Here is a 24653-nt window from a genome sequence, read left to right on the forward strand (position 1 = left end):
TGTCAAGACATGTAAGCCGTGGGACACACTGATGACTTGTGTGTGTTAGAAATATGGCTAAGTCAAGAGAATTGTCCAAAAAGTTCAGCGAAGAGATCATTGCCTTGCACAAACATGGAAAAGGATACAAAAAGATAGCAAAGGCACTGAATGTTCCTAGAGATACAGTTGGAAGCATAGTTCACAAGTTTAAAGTTAAAGGAACAATGGAGACCTTTGCCCATGAGGAATGGGCTAAGATTCCCCAGGAACGCTGTCAGAAGCTGGTGTCTGGCTATGCATCATGTTTGCAGCAGGTTATAACAGCAAAAGGGTGCTCTACTAAGTACTAAGATGCTTGTCATAAAGGGGCTGAATCATTTTGAGACTGCAGTGGTCATTACAAGTGGCATTTTGTGTTGAATTTGGAGAAACCATTTCTATTAGTTGTGTTGAGCTTTTTAAATTATTGTTTAATTTGTTTATTGCAAACAGATACTAGTTTGTACATTTTGCCAATAAAGCTAATTTGCAGTGGGGGTTGAATAATTTTGATTGCAACTGTATAAGAAGTGGACTCTTCCAGCCCAGGCACTCTCTCTTTGCCTCCCCAGCTCATTTGGTAGCTTTTGTTTATCCAGCCAACATCCCTCTCACACCCTCCACACTGTACTCATGCACACACGCACCGTCACCACTGACTTTACTGATGCTCACACTCCAAATTCTTAGTTTATTTTGGTGTTAATTTTTTTATATTATTTTAAATAAATACTTATTATTTGTCCTTATCCTGCGTTTCCCCCGCTGTTTGTCATGACTTTTGAACCAGGTGCTGACAATCCTAATGATATCCATCTCTATCCACCTCTCATTATTCCTTTTATATGTGCTCTTGTGCTCTAAATTTCTTGTGGACAGTGGCTAAGTTGTGTTGTGGCCAGGCTGTTCACAATGGCAAATAATAACCTATACTTCCATTCTTAAAATGCAAAGTTAAAGACACACCAGTATTTCAATCAACATCTTCCTTGAGGCTTGGAACGATTTGTATTGTATTAAGGTGGTGCCTCATATATTAATTTTATATAAGAGCCAATAAAATATCGCTTTGTTGTGTACCTATGTTAGTTTTGGCCCTCTCCGTCTCATGTTCTTTTCTCAGCTATTCTCCTTATTTCTCTCTCACTTCTCTCTCCTGCAGATATTTTGTACTGGACCCAGAGGTTGGTCAGCTCCAATATTATCTAAATGAACTTAGTAAAAGCCAGCAACCTCCACGAGGGTCTCTGCCTCTCCTTGGGGCAATAGTGATCTCCAGCAATGACTTTCCCTACATGTTTACTGTTCAGTCTACTACTGGGGTTTCCTACAAACTTAGAGGTAAGAGAAAGTGTCTTCATCCTTTGTGCAATAAGATACATGGTGAAATGTTATGTCATTGTCACATGGGAAATATTAACTATTACCTATTATGAAAACTCTTGCCTGGTAAAATCCTGAGAACAGATGCTATGCAACTGTGTAAACTACAAGAAGCATAATGCAAGTGTAGTATTTTCTTGTACCACAGAATTTTCTTTTTTCCAAGACTCAAATCTTGCATGTTTGCATGAATTAAACTTTAAAATAATTTTCATTTTAGTCATTCAAGCAACTATAGTACCATGTATTTTAGTTACCTGAAGAAAATACATTCACAAACCTGTAATAGAGGAAGCAAGTTCAAAGTCTCAGTAAGTGGATTTTTGGTTCATTCTGAGATTAACCTAACATAATGGCTACCTGGATGGTAGGAAAGTGGATTTCAAACTATACCTGATTTGATTTAACACTGTGGCTACACAGGAGGCATAGTATGACCAGGATGTTAGCAGAGCAGCAGCAGCAGTTGTTCTACAGCCTGTGTGTATAGTAGAATTAAAACAGAAATGCATCTTTTCCATCCATCCATAGAAACATCCAAATATATATTCATCCATCCCTCCAAATATTCATTCATCCATCCATTTGATTGTGTGTTATCTGCGTGTGCAGTGTGTTTCACTGGGGGACCACTACATTTGTATGCACCTAAGTAACCTGGCTTACATAATCAGGTTAGGAGATTATTTCCCAAGCTAGACTTCTCCAGACTTCTCCATCACATATAACTCTGTCTGAAACTGAAACTATCATTCAGCTGCCTCTAAAAGTCTAATGTCTAGTGTTTAGACATGTGTTGTTAGGGAAGGCCCTGCTCTGTCTGCCTGTCCTCTCATTGCACCGTCAGCCTGCTCTGACACAGACATTGAGAAAGAAAATACACCTTTTGGCTATTAAGGACTTCATTGTTAAATCATATCTGAAACCACTACTTGCAACTGTATGTTAAAGGCCTCTTCCTTGATGATAATGATTATGTTACCTCACAATGGCAAGTTGATCAAGTCTGGGGGCCCTTCTTGCTCACTGCTGAGTCAACCGAAGATCTTGTCTGTGTCACTGTAAGGTCTGTGAATGTAAGGTTTGTGATCCTATCCTGTACTATTGTTCACCTCACATTTACATACTGTTTGATCACTACCCTGTACCCACAGTATAACTGGCCCCCTGCCCTCACTCTGGGTCAGTTTGCTGACTCAGCAGACCCATTCTGTGTGTCAGCAGACACACCGTATTCTGAATGCTAATAAACCACCACTGCTACAGCACACTTTGAATTGAGGACTTGAGAGTTTTCTTCAACAACATACACAGCAAACAAACAAAAAACCAAAACAGAGACTGACTGACTGTTGTCCCTTGTTCAACATTAACAATAAGTCACATAGGACTCTCTTGGGACAGTGATTCACTGAAAATGTTTTTTCAATCTAATGTTCCTGTTCCCTCCTGTGCTTCTTGCCTCATTCAGTGCATTTACATGCACATAAGCCAGGTTTCAGTGATCGCAGAATATGTGCCCATGTACTCTAGTAACCTGGTTACTATTGTATCTGTTTATACATGCGGAAGGTCAGTAATCAAATGCAATCTACTGCCTCTGAAGTTATTTTGGGAGCATGACTTCTTATTTGAACTGCAGCAGTGATAGAGGAACAGGAACATTAGATTCACATTTTCAGTGAATCACTGTCCCAAGAGAGTCCTATGTGACTTATTGTTAATGTTGAACAAGGGAAACATTTCCTGAAATCAACAATTGTGTCTTTTGTTTTGTTAACATTAAGATGAAGGAATGGCTGTTGGTGCCATGATACAAGTCTTTAACTACAGCACCATGACACTGACACCAGCATCAGCAATTTTTTTACATAGACACTGGCAGCCAAGAGAAAGTAAAGACAACAGGACAAACAGCCAGTGGTGGCGTACAGCACTATAAAATGAATTTACCATTTACTATCACAGTACAGATGCCAGGAAATCCTACTAAACAGTGATAAAAGCTGAAATGTAATCAATAAAAGTGTGGGGTCTTTTCTCAGTCAGCTGAAAAAAAATTTGTTTTTTTTATGGTTATGGTGTTATCATGGTGTTTTGCATAAAAGTAAAGATTTCTATGCAATGAGACAGTCTGAGAAGTGTCAGCAAAATGCAGACCAGACCAAAGAATACTGTGTGATTGGCTGACCACAGGGGTCACACTTTTCCCCTGTGTCACTGTCAGAGTTGTGTGAACTGTCAGATTTTCTGCTCATGCTCTCCCTCCCTCCCTCTGTTTTGACAGAGCTGTGCTGACTTCAGATTTTATGTCAGGGCACACACTAAAAGATAAGAGGGCTAATTATTGGCCCAAATCCGCCCTCCCAATCAAAGTCATCAAAGGCCTGATTATTGGTTTGTTCTAAAGATTATCTTGCCGGATTCTCCTGTTGTGTGAGGTGTGTTCAGAGTTCAGATCTGCTCTGAAGACAACTGGGGCCACCCTGTTGCTGATAAATATTAAACATTCAATATTTACAATTGAAAATCCTGTTGTGTGGGAAGTAAATGGTAAATGAACTGCACTTATTGCTTTTCTAGTCATATTGACCACTCAAAGTGCTTCACACTACAGGTCACATTCACCTATTCACACACACATTCATACAGCACTTGTTCTAGTGCTCTCTAACACATACACACACATTCACACACCGATGACACATTGGAGGCAATTTTGGGGCTCAGTTTAGTATTTTGCCCAAGGAGAACCAAGAACACACACTGTGGATTGTCATGTGGAACTAGACGATAGCCAATTGGGAAGCAAGCTGACTGAAGATGGAAGCACAATTTCAAGGAGTTTTGAGAGTTTCTGACTCTGGTTATCGGTGGACAGACTCTGTTAGAGCGTGGTGTGCTGTGTTGGTCTTCTTGTTGTACACCACATACTGTAAGAACAACTATGAAATCTGATGTTATTCATTGTATGTGGTCTCTCACAGTCTCACATTCATATTCTACATTGGATAAAATTTTAAAAATCTTTTAGTGTGTACCAGGCTTAAGTCATCAGCTGTTATTGCTGCTTTCTTGGCTTCCAACAGATTCTTTTTCAGAGCTGTAGCTGTATGTCTGAAATCATTTAAGTCAAGTTAAGTTATTTGTTTGTGTCATTAGCTGTCACATGAGCATTTAGGTATAATAAACCCGTAAGCCCGGCTGTCGGCTGGATGGCGGGACATTAAAATATTTTCACCCAAATACTTTCTGAAAGTTTCAAGTCACGTCAATGTCACTATATATTGTTATAACACCGATCTTAAACCAGATAAAGGATTTTTGTCATCAGACGTCTGGATCTTCAGTTATCAGAGAAACACGCTGAGCAAACAGTGTCCATGTCGTGGAGAAATATAGATTTTTTAAATATGAAACTGTTTCATTCAATGAGGCCTTGGTGGATAATTCAGCTCCCAGTAAAAACTTCCTGAACAATGAACACTGAGGGAATCCCCTCCTAAAAACAAGCTGAAGAAACAATGTGAGCTAACGTTAGTGGCAGCTCAGTTAACCAATTTATTGTTTAAATAAAGTTGTCCTTTAATGATAATAGGTGGTATGATGAATATTTTCTTTCAAAAGTTATAGTTAGTAATGTTGATAAGAATCTGCTCAATGCTGAATTTACAACTGAAGAAGTTGAAAGAACTATTACTTTCTTAAAATCTGATGAGGCTTGTGGTCCACGTGGTCCTCAACCTTAAGGTTGTAAATAGATACATTAGTATCAGGAACAGCTCAGATACTAAGATTAATATCAGAATCCACAAATAGACACATGCAACCATCTGAATCAGCTTGAAAGTAATTAGTAATGACAGGTAGATTTTTATGTATTTGTATTGCCACACCTCTCCTATTATTATTACATTTTCTATCCGGTCAACTGAAATCAACTGAAGTAGTCACTTGTATCGTTGATTTTCTGAAAATGGGCAATGTCCTGTTTTGTTTCATTGGATTTTGCAGTCTTAAATATTAAAGGAGCAGACTTTGACACGAGAGCTACACATGGCCATGGTATACTACATGTAAAATATTTACCCAGCCAGTACCAGTAATCCCTTGAATCTCTGGTTCTGTGTCAGTCCATTCCACACCCTCCAGCACACCAATAATCATCTGATTGGGCTATCTGCTTTTATATTCCAGGTAATCCACCTTAGATTCCAGCACCTCTACTGTTTTGAGCAACACTGTGATCTTCTTTTCAGTATCTGCCATGTTACCTTTGGTGGCAATCACTCAGGTTTGACCAGCAATTTGCTCATTGAGTGCAGTCACTAAGGAATCTATTTAAGCCATCTGTTTATATATATGAGTTAACCCGAACAAGAGGTAATTTTTACTTCTATTCACTACTTTCCATAAAGTTGGTGGGGTAGTGTTATCTTCACCTATTGTTGCAGAAGGCAGAGTGATTGGTGTGGGTCATCTAGGGCACAATATGTTTAAGTTCAAAACAACATAGCTGTAACATACAAGTAAAATACCACCTAAAATTTCTAACTAAAATATTAGGTCTAGATTGATAATATACAAGTTATGAGGTGGTAGACTGAGCCTGTGCTACAGCTACCTCTGCTGAACAATAATTAATTCATTATCTTTATCTTATCTGTAACCTGTTACCTATGGCCAAGGTCTGTGTCACCTAGTGTTAACCTAACCTGCATCTGCATCTGCAACCTGCAGACTGTAGGAGGAAGCTGGAGTACCTGGAGAGAAGCCATGCAGGCACAGGGAGAACATACAAACTCCACACAGAAAAACCCCAGGCAAACCTTCTTGCTGTGAGGCAACAGTGCTAACAACTGCACCACCACACCACCCTGTTGAATAATAATGAATTTGACATTGAGTCCTTCATGTAACCAAAGGACTCTTTACATAAAGAAAACAAGCTTTAAAAAAAAAACCTATGCACTAAAAAGCTTGTTTAAAAAGAGGGGTATTAAAGGATAACTCTGGGATTTTTTTTTTACCTGGGTATTATATTCCCATCCTTTTTTGGTGTTAATGATTGATAGGGACAAATGTCTTTGGAATCAGTGTAGTATTGATCAAGAACAGTTTACCTGGCCACTACGAAAAGCTGCTGCCAGGTAAACAAATGGTGCAATTGTGTGCATCAATATATGCCTGCTAAAGTTCTTTTTTTGCTACTGACAGGCTTAGATTGTTATTATAAGTGCCTGACAACACACCCAGAAACATCACTGTATATCAATTAAATCAATCCATTGACAAAAAAATCAATCAAGGCCAAATTACTGGATCAGTGTCGAGGGGGGCTGAGAGGTTGATGTTGACAAAACCTGAATCTACTGCAGTGAGGAGGTCATTTGTCAGTTTGATTAAGGTTTGATTGAAGCTTCTGTACTGTGCTGGACTCCAAAACCAGATTGTTTATAAAGATTATATAATTGGACATATGTTGCTATAGTTGATGGACAATAAGTCATTCCAGGATTTTCACAAGGAAATGGAGGTTGGGAATGGGGTGTATATTTACTGTCAGTAAATGTACTGACAGTAACTGGCATAAATTTTGATGTGTAGGTTCTTTCCTGACTCAGGTACAGTTTTCTCACAGCAGGAAAACCTCAAATTGACACCATGTCTCTGTGTTCTGTTCCTGTTAGCACTGGACGCCCAGGAGCAGGAGTTATGGATGACTCAGCTGCAACTGTGTTCCCGACGCCACTCTGACAGCAGCGCCAAGGTACACAAACATGCACACATACAAACACACACACACTGTGAAAGAGACACTCAGACATAAAGGTGAACACCTAATAACTTTTAAAATTTGACATTGATCTTTAGACTTAAAACTTTCCATATTGATTTTTGTCTCTCTGCCTCCTAATTGGATTACAGCTATTCCAAATGTACAAAGAAGTGCTTGGCCAGGACTGTGTTCAGCCTTTCAGTGCTTACTTTACTCTGTACTAAAATAGCTGAACCAACAGCTGGCAATATCACTAATGGTCATGCTCTGTGCCACCATTTTGTGTCTCCAGGTACATTAAGTGTAATACAGGTTTCAGACTAGAGAATATTTTTGTCTTGTAAGATCACCATCATCTCACATTAGATGATTATATTCATAGATTCTTGCTGTGAATCTGCCATGAGAATTATTGGGCTGATGTCGGGGAGTCTGACCCTGACATAAAGATTCCTCTGGGTTGTGCTGTGAAGTACAACAAATAGCAGGACTTTTGAAAGGTGTGGCTGGCTTTCTGTAAGTACATGATCCTGTATATACACCAGCAGGAGGATGGAGAACCAGTAGTTCACTCTCTAAAGGTGTGTGTGTGTACTTATGTTTTATGTTAACTAATTTTCTAGTTCATACAGGCATTTACATGCACATATTTAGTGCTCGTGTTTCTCCTGTTTTAGATGTTGGTTAGCCTTCTTTGTAGAAAGCTTATCAAGATGCCAGATTAAGTGCTTCAGCAGCTGACGGGGAGGATGGCAGGACTAATAATACATTGCCTGCATCATTGCAGAACGTTTTCTCAGTGTCCTGTGAGGTCAAGTTGAGGAATTGATTTGTCAGTCTGACCACTGGCTTTCAGTTTCCATTTAGGTTCAGGGAGGTGTCAGCCTGTCTGCTGCACCTGTGATGAGTCATCCACTGAAGATGTTGGAGTGTATCATGCTTGTTTCAGAAGAGAGATCTTCTGAATGCATAGAGAGAGAGAGAGAGAGGCCATGACATTTTCTGCTGTTCACTAGTGGTCAATAATACATTCCCTCTGAAATGTAATAAGAACTTTTATGCTGGAATAAAGTAATAAAGTAGCAGTGCATGTGTCTGCCTGGCCCTCACACTCACCCACTTGTACATCTATTAGAACTTTTTTGTTACAGTTTTCCTGTAAAAAGTGGAACTGAGAAGATGTCAAGTCCTCGGAGGACTAAGGAGGTATTTTGTCACTGCCCTCTAAACTGACCTGTGTTTGCTCATTGGTCATTAAAATACCCCAACAATTATATTCACTTCTCCTGACAAGCAGCCTCTTGTGGTCGTGTGGATAATGCCTGTTTCTCTCTGATTCAAAAGTAGGGTGACACCCAAACCTCTCAGTAAGGGGGTTGGTGGATTGTTGCTCTCTGTTTGTCTTCTACCAACACTCAAAACTGTTTTCCTTAAAGTACAACCAGGATATTTCCCAAAGCTACACCAAGTGCTTAAGTATATATTAGTAGAACTACTGGTACATGGACTACACTTTGTCTTAACTGCACTGATCCAGTGACGTCAACTGACACATCAGGAAGGAAGAGGATGTAAGCTGCTGTTCCCAAACACCTGTGTTCATGTGAAGACTGATGGAGCACAAAGACCACAGGGTACAGGAGACCCAGTTACAATTTGACCTCTAACCACCACTTACACATCAAAGGTGATTGGTGAAGAGCCTCCTCACACAGAAGTGTGGACCTGATGGTAGATGAAAGATGAAGAGGTCCCCAAAATTATCCATCTTCAAAAGACCATAAACATTGATAGAAGTGTACCTCAGAATCTGTGCATGTAGGTATCTTGCCCTGAATGGAGGTGTTGGATAAAGTGACAGACTGGTCTATCACTGTCATTCTAAAGAGCTGGATATCATCCCACTCTGAGCTGAACATACACAGACAGGACAGCCAAATGGATGTGGACATTATAATTATTTTATTTTACTTTATTATTTTTTTCTGATTTTTTTAGCCTTAGACAGGGCAGTGGAGAGAGGCAGGAAATGGGAAATGACATGCAGCACAGGTCTGGCCGGATCAGGAGTCGAGTCAGGGTCCACCTGCTCAGGGCGCATGTGGTACACATGATAACCATTCAGCCGTCAGGGTGCTCCGGATGTAGACTTTATAAAATGGGCCTCAGCTTCCATCTAAGGGTAAAACATGAAAACCTATAAAGTTGAGGGGGTCAGTATAGCTCAGTTATTGAAACTGCAGTGGATTTCATTGCTGATGCAACTGATTGTAATGATTCCACTTCTTTACAGGATGTGGGGTGTCTGGCTGAGCCCTGAGACTGGAGATGAGACGTATTAATGTATAGAGTTTCTGGAAAAAGGATGAAGATAGATGAAATAGTCGCTGTTGGACTCACAAGTAGTGTGTGTATGTGACAGACATTCATCACAGCTCATCACACATACTCATTAAACAAGCTGAGATATCCCAGTGGCTCTACTCTGCAGCAGTGTCAGGAGTAATTACCTCCTGCGGTCACAGAGAAGACCTCATCATCTCTCTTTCACAGATTGTTCCCTTTCCTTTCTCTCTCCTCCTTTGTTCTCCCTTTGCTTAACATCTAGGAGAAGTCAAACATTCTCACACTCTGTCCTCCTTTTCACCATCTCTATCTCATTAGTTACTCTTTTTCCACTTTTATCATCCTTCATCTACCTTCTCCTTCCCATTCAAAGTCTGCCTCCCTACATACATCAAGCCCTGTCTCTTAACAACCAGTGTGGTAGTCTAAAATTGCTTTAACTCAGAAAGCAACAACTGCAGAGAGTGTCGCTGATTCAGCGTAGATCTCATCAGATCAGTGAAGAGGTGAAAAATCACTTCTTCCCTGTCTGAAACTGAATGGTTATTGTGACGCTGTTGTTACCATGATTATAATTTCCTACTATCTCTGTGTAGGTGATGAGCCAGGCTGAAGGGCAGCAGAAGAACCTAGTCAACTCTATTGAGCCCCTACCCCCCCGAGGTGGACCCCTCTCTTCTCTGGATGAGGTAACACATCATGTACTGTGTCTACTGGCAAACCACATTCATCTATTTCCATCAGAAGAATCATTTAGCTTATGTTCAAACCTGTTCGATGTAAAAGGTGGTCTGTGCTATGTTTGCCTTTTTTTACACAGTTCATTAGGCTGATATAAAACTGTTTACAGCACATTTAAAAACTATGTGATGCCTGCTCTGTCTGACTTATTTTGTTATTATTAATCCCCACCTCACATGAATTTCTGCTGGTTTTTCTTATGCTCTGACATTAAAGGAAAACATCACTTAGTTTTGTCTTAATAGCTCTGGCCATCCACTTTATCAGTTCTGATAACATTCTACATTTTACTGCTGTAATGCTGTAATGCACACCTGTAATATTGTTAATGATTCCTCAGTGTACAGATAACCTGAGTATACAAATCTCTGCAAGTTTCTTGACCTTATGTTTAGCCATGTCACTGTGTTGTGGTTGATGTCAGTGGTTACTTTGGTGAGTGCAGTGTTATCATACACTGTATAACTAACAACAGTTTCCTTAGGTAGCCTACATTTTCTTTAGGGACGTTCCTGTTGCCATTCTCTCTTCATTCTTCTTGTCTCCTCCTTCCACTTGACTGAGCTCCTCATTCATGTTCTCCAGTTTGAATAAATACAGTCCACCATCAAAGTGAAATCACCTACAGTGAATGATTGTAGATGTAGTTCCAGGTGACTATTTTCCATGTTTCAGGCAGACTCACACATGAGTCATCTGATTTATCTGAAAAGTGGTGGGGTTTTGTAGGAGTCCTTGTTTCTCAGATTCTCTACGATGACTGTGAAGAGGGCAAAATTAATACAATCATGGAGCCGCAGAGGCCACCTCAGTGGGGGATAAATGGGAATTATTCTTTAGTGTTTGAAAATAGATGTCATAATATACCATAGTCTCGAGTACCATGACCTAACTACATTTCCAAGGACATCTTTTGGATTTTAGAAATTTGTTTAATCTGTTTATCAGACAGTGCTTGGATAGAATAATAGTTATAGTCTGTTTTTCATGTGGCAGTGTCCTGACCAACCATTAGGAGTCGCTAGCAAGTGGAAATGATCCCTCAATCCCACATTACAAGAGTCTTAACCAACACTTATGTAGTGAACTGAGGTGTTGACTACTTTTTTCTTGCCAGCACCTGGGCATACAGCAAGTAACTCTCCCCCTGCTCATCATCTCCTCCCTCTCACTTTGGTTTCTTTCTCTCTTTCTTTTTCCTGTTGCTCAAGGACCTACTCCTTTTAAAGGCCACTTCTGCAGCCACTTTGAGCTGCCTGGGGGAGTGCCTCAGTATGCTGCAGCACAATGTTGTTCAGGCCCTCAACCAGAACCAAAACCAGAACCACACCTCTCGTCCCAGCCTCAGCCACTGTTCATCTGGTCTGAATCAGGCAGCTCCCAGAGAGAGAATTCTGGGGTCACACTGGAGTCAGCATTACAGCTCCAGTGTGACCCAAGTGGAGCCTGGTGGCCTCAGTTCCAGCAGTCAAAACCTGACTCACAGCTTAAGTGAGAGCCGAAGTCCCAGTCACAGACGAGGAACTGACCACAACCACATCCAAAGCCAGAGTCAGTCACATGCAGGTGAGCTGAGTTTTTCTGAATATGTTATCTGAATAAAAAAAAAAAAAAAACATCATATAAATGTAAACAGAACACACTGCAAATTCACCACATCACCCAGACTGCTTCTGGATGTGATCTGGCTCACAGAGTGTTTAGACCTCTGCCTGCTGTAAGTCTACATAAAGTCTACCTAAATATGATCACAATGTTGACAGAATCAAGATAGCAAGAAGACTTATTATCACAATACTACAATGTTGCTGGAGTTTTGACCTCTTCATGCACCTTCATATAGGTGAAGTTGTTCCAGAAATCTTCACACAGCTGAAAATCAAACCAAGAAAATGTTAAAGGAGTAGATTTAAAGACATTTGTGTGTGCTCTCTCTCTGTTTGTCTTCCTCTGTCAACAAACTTAGAACCCTCAAGTTCACAACTGTGAAGAGGGAACTTTAGAGTTAACTTTAACTCTTAAAATATCCTCTGACCAGTAGTGTGCTGTGTCCCTTTATAAGCTCAGCACTTGTGTGTTCCAGGAGAGTGCAATTACAGAAAATGAGCCTAATTTTTCCTGTTTGGTCTGTTTGTATAACACAAGCCAGCATGCAATTTGTCCAAATTTAACAAGAGGCACATTTTCCTAATTTTGTTCTTCACTCTTTGTCTTGCTTGTCACTGTGTGTTGTTCTATTGTTAGCAGAATGCATAGCTTCGTGGGGATGGAGCTGCCTTTCTGCACATTAGTGTGTGCTGGCAGATACTGGATGAGTGATATTGAACATATTTTGGGACAGTAGGTTAAAGGCAGGATAGATAAGACAGAAGACACATTATTTCTAGCTGGTTGGACAGAAGCAGCTATGACCAACCTTGGATAAAATCCCAGTTAAATATGTTTATGATCTGTAAGCTAACCAGCTTGAAAATAGGATGTTTCTCATTTTATTGACTCCACCTCTCTGATTTTTGTTTTACTGAGAGGTCAGGCAGTCTGTTGTTCCAAAACAAGAAATCAGATGACAGTCTAACTGCCAGAAATTGTTGCTGTGGGTGTTTATGATCCCCAGAAGGTGACTCTGGTTTTGCTGATTTCTGACCTTATATACACGATATCTAAATACAATCAGCAGTGAACAGCTGTGAAATTTGGATACTCTAACTCTCCAGAAAGTCAGTCTTTTGCACCTTGAACTCTCCATTTACTTTTATCTAGCCCCACAAAAATTTGACAAAATCAAATTTGCATTCAATCCACCAGAAGTAATAAACTCTTTTAATGGCCCTGTGGAATTTCCTGTAGCCACCATTAGATCCAAGTTTACATTTTTGCCCCACTACTACTAAGGTTCCAAAAATAACACAGTGACAGGATGTGTGAGAACAGCTGTGTGAGTCATCACAAATGTAATGTCCTCTAATGTAGGGATCATAAAAGTCCCAGCTCTGCTGTCCTGCTGCTGCATTGTTGCCAGGGGGAGTTGCTTGGAAAGGATTTCATTGTGATCCTATTTACCACCAGACAGTTCTGCTGGATGGTCCAGATCTCCTTCTGAGAAGCAGGTGAAAAATAGCACGCAAACACCTCCCTCCTCCACCACCTGGCCTTCTTCCACACAAACATACAAGGACCTGGGCCTCTCTTCTGAGGTAAGCCAAACCACATTACTGTATACTACATCATTCACTATACTCATTTTACATTACATAATGGCAGTTTATAGTTTCACTGAATGATTCTCAACTGGCTGCACGCTATTCTTTCTCTCACACTATATGCTTCTCGTGTTGCTTGACCCAGTGATGCCTTCACTTTGCTTTGGTGACCAAAGGAAATTATGCTGGTGTTTTAGTGATCTGAATTACTCCTCTGCATTTACCATTTTTATCTAATTGATTATATATACAAAATATGGCACCCATCCATCAAAACCTCTCAAACAGCACAAATGAAATGTTTAAGTCTGGTTGAAGGTGAAGAGTATTTGGACAAAAGCAGAGTTCTGTGGCACAGAGTTAAGTGTAAATACTTAAAAACACTCAGTTCATTGTTAATGTCGGTCTGTTCAGTTGTTGCGGTCTGTTATTGTCCCGCTGTGATAATGATAAAACAGATACACTGACCAGCAGCCTAGAAACCATATCAGGCTGCCAGTTTAGAATGTTTTCTAGATCTGACAGTGTCACAGTTTGAACAGTCAGAGTGCCAGAGTCTCAGCAGAGTGACAGCTGGTTCATCTCTCTTGATCATCTCTCTCCACTCAGTTCATGCAGCCAGATCTTCCTCTGGTTCAGTAATTCAATTTCTAATTAGATCCAGTGCCATCCCACTGATACACCAAGCTAGCACACACTTTTTGATGATGAACGCTTATTCTCAACCATGGAAGTGGTAGTTTGATTGAGAAAAATCTAATGGCAAGGTCCAGTTACAAGCTTTTTCTGGAGCTTGAGTGGACTCAGATGTCATCATGTGACCTAAATATGGAGAAACTGTCATGTGATAACGGGTGATTTTATAGATTCTCCTTGATTTTTCTGCTGCCATCCACTGACTCCTGGTCTGTGACCTTTGACCTCTTCTTTACTTTACTCTGGTGCTCACAGAAAGTCTGTTTCTGTTGTTCATGAGTCTCCTGTCCAGGGTCCTGGCTGTTTCACTGATGTACAGTTCCTGTATATTGTGGTGTTTATGTCATGTGAACTCAGGTGTAGATGAGACAGCTCACCATCATGTGTGGATTCATGTTAATGTCAATGCTGGAGAGGTACAGCTTGGTGTCTTATCTATATCTTACATTCAAAAAGGGTGTGTTAGGGTCTGTGTGTGTGTGTAAACCATCTTTTCAGTTTCTCCATCTCTGTCTCTAATCTTTATGTCATCTCTACTGCAGTATTTCTTTCCAGCATTAGAGGGTGCTGCACAACAAGTTTGTGTCTGATCATGACACGATTCTTACCCATCTGTTAGTTCCTCTGATGCTTAACTTTTGGTTTAATTATTTCATTTGAGAGATTAAAATATAACATTGCAGGGCTATAAATAATTCAGGACTGCACTTAGCTGCAGCTTAAAGCACTCTTTTTTAAAATTAGTATTATTATTTTGTGGGCCTTTAACTCCACTACATTTCAGAGGGGAATGTTTTGCTTTTGTCAGCTTTATTGATCTGATAGCTGTCATCTTATTCCCTCATCCACTGGAAGACGGGTGCACATTAAAGCAGGGAGGGAAGTATACTAGAATGTTCTATTCAAGACAGAACAAAACTCAGATAATTAAACAAAAATGTCCAGTGCAATATTAAGCAGTTTCTATTGAATAACCTGCCACTTTAACAGCAGAATAATAATTCAAATTCCACGGCATGTCAAGCTCATAAACACACACATTAAAAGTGTACATGTAGCACACACACAGGCAGAGTGGAGAGTGATCTACGTCCATCACTTTGTTGTTGTACTCACTGTCTCATGTTGCAGCCGTCCATAATCTGCTCACTCATTGATGAAGCAAGGTATGACCAGTCCACTCATCCTCCCCTCAAAGGTTTCAAAACATTTTAGCTGAATGAGCTGCCAGCAGCTAACTGTGACAGGAACTGTCTAACCCAGCAGAAAGGATTCACACACCTCTCAGAGTATATAAGTATGTAAATGTAGAAGTCACTGCTGGAGGATTCACCATGAGCATTTTACCCAGCCCCAGCATAAACCTGTTGGTCATGCAAAATCATAGGTGTGTTTGATTTAGGCATGCTTACTGGGTGGTGCATTAAGTCAGTGACTAATTAAAGTGTAACTGAAATTTGGTCATCCTTTATTAATACCTGTTTTTTCTGTGTATTCTTAATATTTTCAGAAAGGGTCCTTTTTCTCTCAGCAGCTGGGTCAGCATGTCTGTGTTTGACTGACAGCAGCTAGCAGACTGAACCCCAGCAGGGGAACAAGAGACAAAGTAAAGTAACCTGGACAGACAGTGTGTTGTTAGCAGTGGTGCAAGGACCACACCACACCAGCATCTGAACAGACTGAGGTGACATTTTCTGTTTAATGCACAGCAGCTGGGCAGCTCATTAGCTATTCAGTCACATTTCCTGAGTGCGTGCCTGGTTCAAGAAGCTAGCAGAAGCTAGCACACTATTTCAGTGTGACAGTGTGCTCTGCCTATGATACAACACTGACCTCATTGCTTTATGCAGCGTTTGACTGACTGTGTAGAAATAAAGTTCAGTGAACTCAGGGATTAGTGTTTTGTCATCAGTAGAGTGACAGTGCTCTCTGGTGAGCAAACAATGCAGCAGTTACCTATCTTTACCTTTCCATTACTTTAATCTCTTGTTACTTCTCAGTAGTTATACATGTTTTCAAAGCAAAGAAGAAAGACAGGGAAAATACTGTCAACAAACCTCAGACAATACGGAACTTCATGAATGGCTAAGGGTGACAGAGGATTCAGTCAGATAATAGAAGATGAAAATGAGGTAAGCACTTTCCAGTCAAGGTGCATCATGTGGATAATGTTGATGTGTGTTCCAAATCCACAGCTGTATGATTTGTTACACGCAGCCACTTGGGACTGTGATACATATGGCAGATTTAGTCTCACTGTATTGGGCTGAGAAGACTCTCCTGCACAGTAGACTACAAACAGAATATTGTCAGAAGAGAGGAAAAGATCAGGCCGAGACCGCCTGTCTCTCAACAGGGAAATCAAAGCCAGGAAAACATCTTTAATGACATATAGGTTCTGATGCAGCAGATGAGTGTGTCAGAAGGCAGTGGAGTGTGAAAGTTAAGAGGCTCGTTGTGCTTTGTGACAACAGCATCTTCATACTTTACTTAGATTGCTTAATCAAGCTTCTGTTTATGGTCTGAACAATCAGCTGCTACACAAACTATACCACTGCTGTATGAGCATGTAACAACATAGTATACAAGTTCTCAGTCATGGAAATGTACTGTATGTTTAGTGTATGTTTCAGATTATCTGATAATCTGCTCTACATTATAATTATTGTCATTTTATTGTGCTCAGTGCAGTAACAATGTGAGGACGTGACACAAGAAGTGATATTACCACAAATCACACAAACACACAACAGAGAGTATACACACAAAAGAAAGGGACAGAAAAGAAAATATACACTGTTACAGTGGTGAGGAGGGTGGCTTGTAGCTCAGATAGAGCGAGTCACCCACTGATCAGAAGGTCGGGGGCTCCTCCACTCTGTGTGTTGAAATATCCTTGGGCAAGATACTGAACCTCAAACTGCCCACTGTGAATGTGTGTGTGTGGTCTGTTAGAGTTCCGTATATATATAGATCAGGTGCTGTATGAATGTGTGTGAATGTGACCATGTGGTGAATGTGTAAAGTGCTATGAAAAGCTCTATATACGTGCAGTCCATACAGTGTTAGAAGAAGGAAAAGAAAAAACTGAATTTACTGACCATTTCTGTGTGTAATTAGACAAATATTGTTATTTTTGTGAAATGTTAAAGTCTTCCCAGTTTAGATCATTTGAAATCTACATTCTGATCTTGTGTCAGTTTAGTCGAGCATACGCAGACCTGACAGTTAGTGCATTTAGTTTGTAAGTAATCTGTGTGGGTAATCTCTAGAACTACTTTGGGCACCGTTGCCGTCTATAGTGTCTCTAGACCTAAAAAAAAACAATTATGCAAGTTAAAGGAGGATAAAATCACTGTGTAAATGCACTTTACCAGTTACTGCAGAAATAAGGAGAAAGTTTAACTTTAAATACTAACAATGAAGTCATCAAGGGAACGTGACAACAACAATCCCAACCAAGAAGAATACCAGTGTCAGAACCGAACGTGAGTTCTTCTCCTGTTCAGTGTGTTAACTTAGGTGTTGTTCTCATTTAAGAGATGAGTCCCAGTCAGCAGAGCTTTACTCACATGCTCAGGTGATAGACTAGATGTCATGCCAACTATAGCAGCTATGTTCATAGTGGTTCATAGTAGCATTTCATGTGTGATGCTCTTTAACCTCTCAAAGTCTTTTTAGTCTTCATTCAGCTGTCATATCAGCTGTTCTGCCTCTTGTGTTCTGTACTCAAATCAGTGGAGACCAAATAAGTGTGAATGCAGCATTATGCAAGAGAGTGAGCATGGAGCAGGTGTGTTCTGTATTGGACCTATGCTCATGATGGTAACCTTTTTACACATTCAGATGGGGCTCATTACACTGTCCTGTAGACTGAGCGTGCCACCTCTGAATCTCAGCTCATTCAAGGATTTCAAAGACAGTACAAAGATGTTTATGGATGCCTGAGAAGTTTTAACAAATGTATACTGTATGTACTTGCATGTGGTCATATAATATAATTACTCTACTGCCCAATTCCATACAACATACGACATATGCTATATATTTGTCATAACTGTGACTGTGTTTATTAAATTATTTGACATCCTGTCATCCTTATTTGACGTCCTGTCATCCATCCATGCCACAAATAGGTCAAAGACCTGACTGGCATGCACTGTGCTTGACTGAACTGAACAAGGAAAAAGCTAAATCTTTTCCAAAGATTTAATGGTTTTATTTTGTTTTCTGAAGTCTCTCTGGAGCTGCGTCTTACAGAAGAGCTTTGCATTCACCATGAAAAAAATGGAGACTCTTAATTAGAACTTTTATAATTATTGTAACACATACTGTAAGTAATATCTCATAATTACAACTTCTATATCTGATAATAATGAATTACTATCTCATCATCATGAATGAAGAGGTGTCACCCTATATTCTGTGACCTGATGAATTTCAGCTTGTTTTTATCAGACTTTACTAGATTACTTACTACTACTTAATTTTGATGACTGTTAACAGATGACAGCATGTGGGTCACACATTCTGACAGTTTGGACTCACTTCTGACTCTGTGAAGCATCCTGTCCCGGTTTAGCTGCTTCTGAAGGAACAGAGACTTCAACCTGAACCTGATCCCAGACACTTTACATGTCTGTGTAATGTTGTTCTGCTCATCTTCACTCTTTGTGTCTGATACATAAACTAACATGATGCTGCTGCTTTATTTGACATCATATAATGCTATCACATGTGATTGGTTATTTAAACAAGGTACAGATACCACACAATACACCACAGTGATAGTGATGACTGATAAACACCTTTTCTTATGATCTCACAATTATGAGGTAACAAACACCATCTGCAATTTGTTTTAATGGTTTACACAGCATATTACACCCCTTTACCCAAACACACACACATATGACCAAAACAAGACACATAGCCTGTAACTACCCACCATGACACACACAAATCTGGGTTGAATAAACTGTCCTAGAATGTTCCTTCTCACCTCTGTCTGTGTAAGTGCTCTCATTACTGTGACAACTGGCCACTCATTAATTATTCAGGAGGAGAGAGTGTTTAAACACTTGTGCCAAGATGTAACACACCAACATTATGGAAAAAGCATTCATTAATTAATAACACATACATCAAACGCATCAGTTTTAATACACATACACCACTGGCTGTCACACACAAATACATTGTGAAGGATTCTGTGCTGTTTTGCATCTCCTTTTCATCATCCTCAAAAAGTTTAACACACATGCATGTCTCTTTTCATGTACAGGTCATTTTGGAGAATATGCTTTGTGTGAAAACTAGAAAGAAATAAGGATGCAAAGAAGAAGCCACATACACACATGCACAATACACACAGGTCCACAGACCAACACAGACAATTTACACATGTATATCTGTCCATAAACACGCATCACACTGAGTCCATTTATGTCATAAAGACTTCAAAACCCAGATGTGTTCCAACACCATGACAAATCTGCAGAAGAAGTCAGTTTATCTTATAAGCTGCCAGTTGCCATGACAGTGAACAAAGAATTAATAGTTCAACCTGAATCCATCTGATGTGAGGGAGGGATTATCAAGAGATTAGAATAGAGCTGACTGAAGTCTCTCAGCCTTCTTTAGTTTCCTCCATCAGTTCATCACCTCACTGCTCACATTTCTACATTCTCTACATTTGTCTTTTTAGCCCACATGTAAATGTGAACTCATGTAACCTTCTGACCTGTGTTTGAATACCTTGTCACATCTTCTGTCTGTCTTCAAATTTCTTCTCAGTCTCAGCTTCCCACTGTGCCCTGAAAGTAAGAGGAATGTTGGGAAATAGTCATGTGTTTGGTCTGCAGCTGATGAGCCCTCCCTGGAATAAAGACCAGTCATGGGATATGAGAGGGATTAGGAGGAGGGGGATAGACTTTGAGCACACATGCTCACTCACTAATACACACACACTGCAAATATATGCTGAAGCCTATACTTTACCACATATTCACCAAAAACACTAACAAATGAAAATGCACAGATTTAATTCAACATAAAACATGGATACACAGAAACATAAAACAAAGTCTTATGTCTTCAGTCCTAACTAAAGCACAAAAACACTAAACATTAAGTTAACTTAGTTGTCAACATGACAGCGGCACAGACCGCTGTGCCTCAGAGATACAGATGCCACAGATACAATATTACTCACTGTGTGTGTTTGCCAAAAATACTGGGTATGTTCACCCATCTCTCCTCTCCCATGTTTCCTAATTCCAGTTACTTTAAGGTGTCCTGTGGAGTTAAGACCTTTGGCAGCAGGTATGGACATTATTGTCATCAACATCAGGTGTGCAGGGTCTTAGTCTGGAATGGTTTTTGTTTAGACTTCAACCTTTCTGACAGAGGAAAAAATCTATAATCATCACGATGTGTAAATAATCTGATTCCCAACCACCCAACCCTTGCTAACTTGCTGACTAAATATGAGCCTACAGCAGTCAAACAAAATGTAAATACAGGATAAAAAAGTACAGTAGGAATAAAACACTGGTAACACAGGACTGAGACTTTGGTCCAGAGCTGTTGTCTTAACATTACTATTAAAATGAAATGTAATGTTTGCAGTGAAATTAAATGAAGCTCAGGCAGCAGCGTTAGAGGCAGAACAGCAGGATCTAGATGGTCTGGGCTTTACCTTGTCAACTTTTAGAAATGGACTGTACTTATATAGCACATTTCTAGTCTTTTTGACCACACATTTGGGGTTTAGTATCTTGCCCAAGGATACTTCGGCATGCACACTGGAGGAGCCGGGAATCAAACCACCGACCTTTTGATTGGTGGGCGAGTGCTCTACCTCCTGAGCCACAGCCGCCCCTGGCTACGGAGCTGTTTCTATGAATGGGTCCCTGTTTGATTTATCCTGTGCACAAGATGCCACAATGTGCCACTGAAGGTATGGAAGACTTCGAGCTAGAAAACATCCATGTAAACAATGCTAAAATAATTTGAAAACTAGCTTTAGTTTTATGATAAAAGAAAAGCACCCAACAATTTTGTTAGACTTCCAGCGTACACACAATGAGATCTAGCTGCAATAACTACATCAGTGGAAGCTGCTACAGGTGGCACAGGTGTGTACTGCCGCCAGGAAACAGCCATATGCTGCACTCTGAAGACCAACACTGACAAAAGCTCTCAGCTTCTCTCACCTACTCAGTTTTTATATTTCACCAAACCAACTACTAGACATAAAAGTGGAAGCTTTACAACCTTAAATAGTGTTTCAAACTCATTTGAGCACTATGTGACAAAGTTCAGCAGCAGTTACTGACTGAAGAAGGTTTTTATCCCTATGGGCTTACTGCTGTATGCATTCGCTGCTGAGACTGTTCGGTACCATACATTCCCACAAACCCCTATATTCGATTCAGCTCAGCTGCTGCTGATACAAACTCTCATAAAGACTCTCTGCTCACACTTCACAGTGTGCTTCTGTCAAATACTTTTTCTCATTATTAATCGGACAGGGAAACACTTGGTTCACTTCATGTCAAGAGATTGTTCAAAACAGTGAAACTGACAAAACTATGAACTTAAAACCCAAGTTGTAATAAATCAGAACCATTCATAAGCTGGCTTTAAAAATCAATATGTCTTGTGTAGTGTTGCAGATTTGACAATAGGGTAAAAAACAGATAAAAAATCTGCACGTTGCTGGTAGCTCCTAGCAATTTCAGTTGAGCAGTGTTTCAGTTTTGATGTGCGTGCTCTGCACAGAGGTGACAATAAGGACACAGGCAGCAGCTGCAGCTCTCAGCCCACAGAGGCCTCCACAGTGTTACAGAGACTGTACCATATGTATCATGTAGCCAAGGGAGGATGGAAGTATAGATGGAGAGGGGGATGAGAAAACAGAAAGAGGACATAAAAGCAAATGAGTGAAATGAGGAAAAGAGGAAAATACTGAAGGAACAGAGTGAGTGAGGGAGGGCAGGAAGATAGAGTGAGATAGTGAGAGGAAGGACAGTGGAGGAGGAGGAGGCATTAGAGTAGGATGGGTTTTGATGTAGCGCAGCGTATATGTGCAGGGGGCAGGGCTTATGTAAGGAGGGAGGCCAGTGGGATAGAGAGGATTGTCGGTATCGCTCTTAATCTGCCTATCAAAAGTGCAGCAGACAGAGCTCTACTTTCCTTTTCTATCCATCTCCCCTTCCTGTTTCCTCTTCTTCTCATCGCACCTCACTTTCACATCTTCATCATTCATGTCTCTCAGTCTCCCCTCACTCTGGCTCTGTCACCCTCCCCTCAGCTCTATCTGTCACTTGCTGCGGTGGTATCAGTGTTGGGACGTCAGTCCCCCTTCATCTCTCTGTCTGTCTCTCTCTGGATGATGGACATGAAATCCAGCAGGACTCCCAACAAATCAGCAGTGGTTGAATGCCAGCCCAACAATGTGAGTGTGAGATCACTACTGTGTGTGTGTGTGTGTGTGTGTGTGTACGTGTTGTGATATTAGTTTATTATGTTCACAGTGCTTCATCAGATAGTGGTTGAATAATGGCTGTTACATGTTAAAGTCAGTAGGACTATACTGTATCTGTATCTATCTGTTTCTGCATCTGACAGTGTTGAGGGTGAAGTGTGTGAGTGACTGTGAGTGTGCAGACTGGGAAACAGACCAGACATTTACAACTTGAAATAAACTTTGTGGAGCTGGACACACATTAGAAAGACAGAGAGGGGTAATGTGTGTGATATCAGATTTAGTGGGGGTGGGGAGGGAGGGTAAGTCATTTCAGTTTTCCAGCTGTCTTACATAAACTCAGAGTAAACCTGATTAATGAATTCCCATTATTTTCCTATTTTAGATACTTAGGCTTGGAGGAACAGACTCACAGTTGGTTAATTCATTTGTTTGTTGTCTTACCCAAATTCAGATGAAAGTGGTGTAGTCTAATATCTGTGAGTCCAGTACAGAGATTCTATACCAAGAACTGTGATGAAAAACATTTTGTTTACTATTTAAGGCTATTTGGACTTGTGAATGGTATATATTTACTGTTAACATTTAATATCCGAATATGGTAAGCTGTATTTGGCAGCAAAGCTTTAAATTTGAGTGTAGCATGTCTTTATATAATGTGCTCCCAGTTCTTTTGAGTGTGTGCTCTAGTTTGGATCCCCTCATTCATACTGGACCATACTGGACCAGCTTCTGTTACACAAACCCATCTCTGTTTGGCTTAATTAATAACCATCCATTCACATAGCCTGGAATCACATCACATGAGCGTATGATCATCCCTGTAGAGCAGCTGGCTGTGGTGTAGTATGAGGAGGAAAGTAATGTTATGGGTAAACAAGTAGTTATAGTTAGTGATGGCAAAACTGTATTTCTAGCAAACCAGTAACCAGTGTTCAGCCCCAGTTTGTGTATCTCCTACAGAAAACTAACTTATTCATCCAAACTTAGATAGAAGAAAAAGGTGGTAATTATTTTAATCATACTTTAAGGACTATTTCCTCCTGATGTTATTCCCTCCTGTGTACAGGGTGTAGCATTTTAATGTTTTCATGTCTGGCTTACTTGTATTGTGTTTCTTTTTTCTTGTTTATAAATTATGGTTTTTATTTATGGAATCGTTTTTCCCTTTGAGTTCAAATTCATGATTTAGATTATACATTTACAGAATTAATAGTCATTTCTATGTTTTACATTTAAGCACAATTTAATGCCCATGTCTGTCTAGCTGCAGTTCACATTGAATCTACTTTTGTATTATAGTTGTAGTTTTGCACACCAGAGGGAATCTTAGTAGGAAAAGAAATCACAAGGAGGCTGGTGTATGTGAGGCACTTCATGGAACAAACTCACTCATTCACATAACTGAATTACAGATTCATCCAGTAGATGTCAATGTTTTTCACCGGATATGTGAAAAGTTTGATGATTGTACTTGATGAAAGGATAAAGCAACAAAGTCACCAGAATTCATCCTCTGGGTACAGTGAATATCTGCACCACATTTCAAGGATGTAAGAACAAGCAACATATGATGACAATTATGTATAAGGAATAAACTGGAGATCAGGCAGGCAGGAAACTAACCACAGGTGATCCAAACTCTGGTAGCAAACACAGGCTAATACTCAGATACAGGAACACAGGAACTGAAGAGATGGACTGCCAAAGAGCATTTGACAAAGGCAGGAAGGAATAAATACTGACTGGGCAGATCGGAGGCCTGTACTACGAAGCAGGTAGTACAGGCAGTGAGAATCACCGTCAGACAAAAGAGCAAAAACGCTCACTCAGTAAGTAAGAGGCATTTATGTACTTATTTACAATAAATCCTCAGCCTGGCTTTGATCATTGTTTCTATCCTAGTCATGTGATCATGTTATTCACATTTCACCTTGTTAAATGTCGTTTTTGGATGTCGCTAGAACCAAACCAACATGTGGCTATCAGCGTTACT

The 24653-nt window shown here is 40.1% G+C and overlaps 1 protein-coding gene across 1 annotated transcript in view; it reads left to right on the top strand.

Moving 5' to 3' along the window:
- The first annotated feature begins 206 nt into the window (after positions 1–206).
- LOC108886110 (oxysterol-binding protein-related protein 10) overlaps positions 207–24653 on the top strand; it is a 40469-nt gene continuing 16022 nt past the window's right edge. The window contains exons 1-6 of the mRNA XM_051076408.1: positions 207–313; positions 1184–1362; positions 7095–7174; positions 10126–10218; positions 11482–11836; positions 13337–13464. Of these exons, the coding sequence (XP_050932365.1) occupies positions 207–313; positions 1184–1362; positions 7095–7174; positions 10126–10218; positions 11482–11836; positions 13337–13464 (942 nt within the window). The remainder of the gene's footprint in view (positions 314–1183; positions 1363–7094; positions 7175–10125; positions 10219–11481; positions 11837–13336; positions 13465–24653) is intronic.

This window comes from Lates calcarifer, linkage group LG15 (genome assembly GCF_001640805.2).
Source record: "Lates calcarifer isolate ASB-BC8 linkage group LG15, TLL_Latcal_v3, whole genome shotgun sequence".
Lineage (NCBI taxonomy): Eukaryota > Metazoa > Chordata > Actinopteri > Centropomidae > Lates > Lates calcarifer.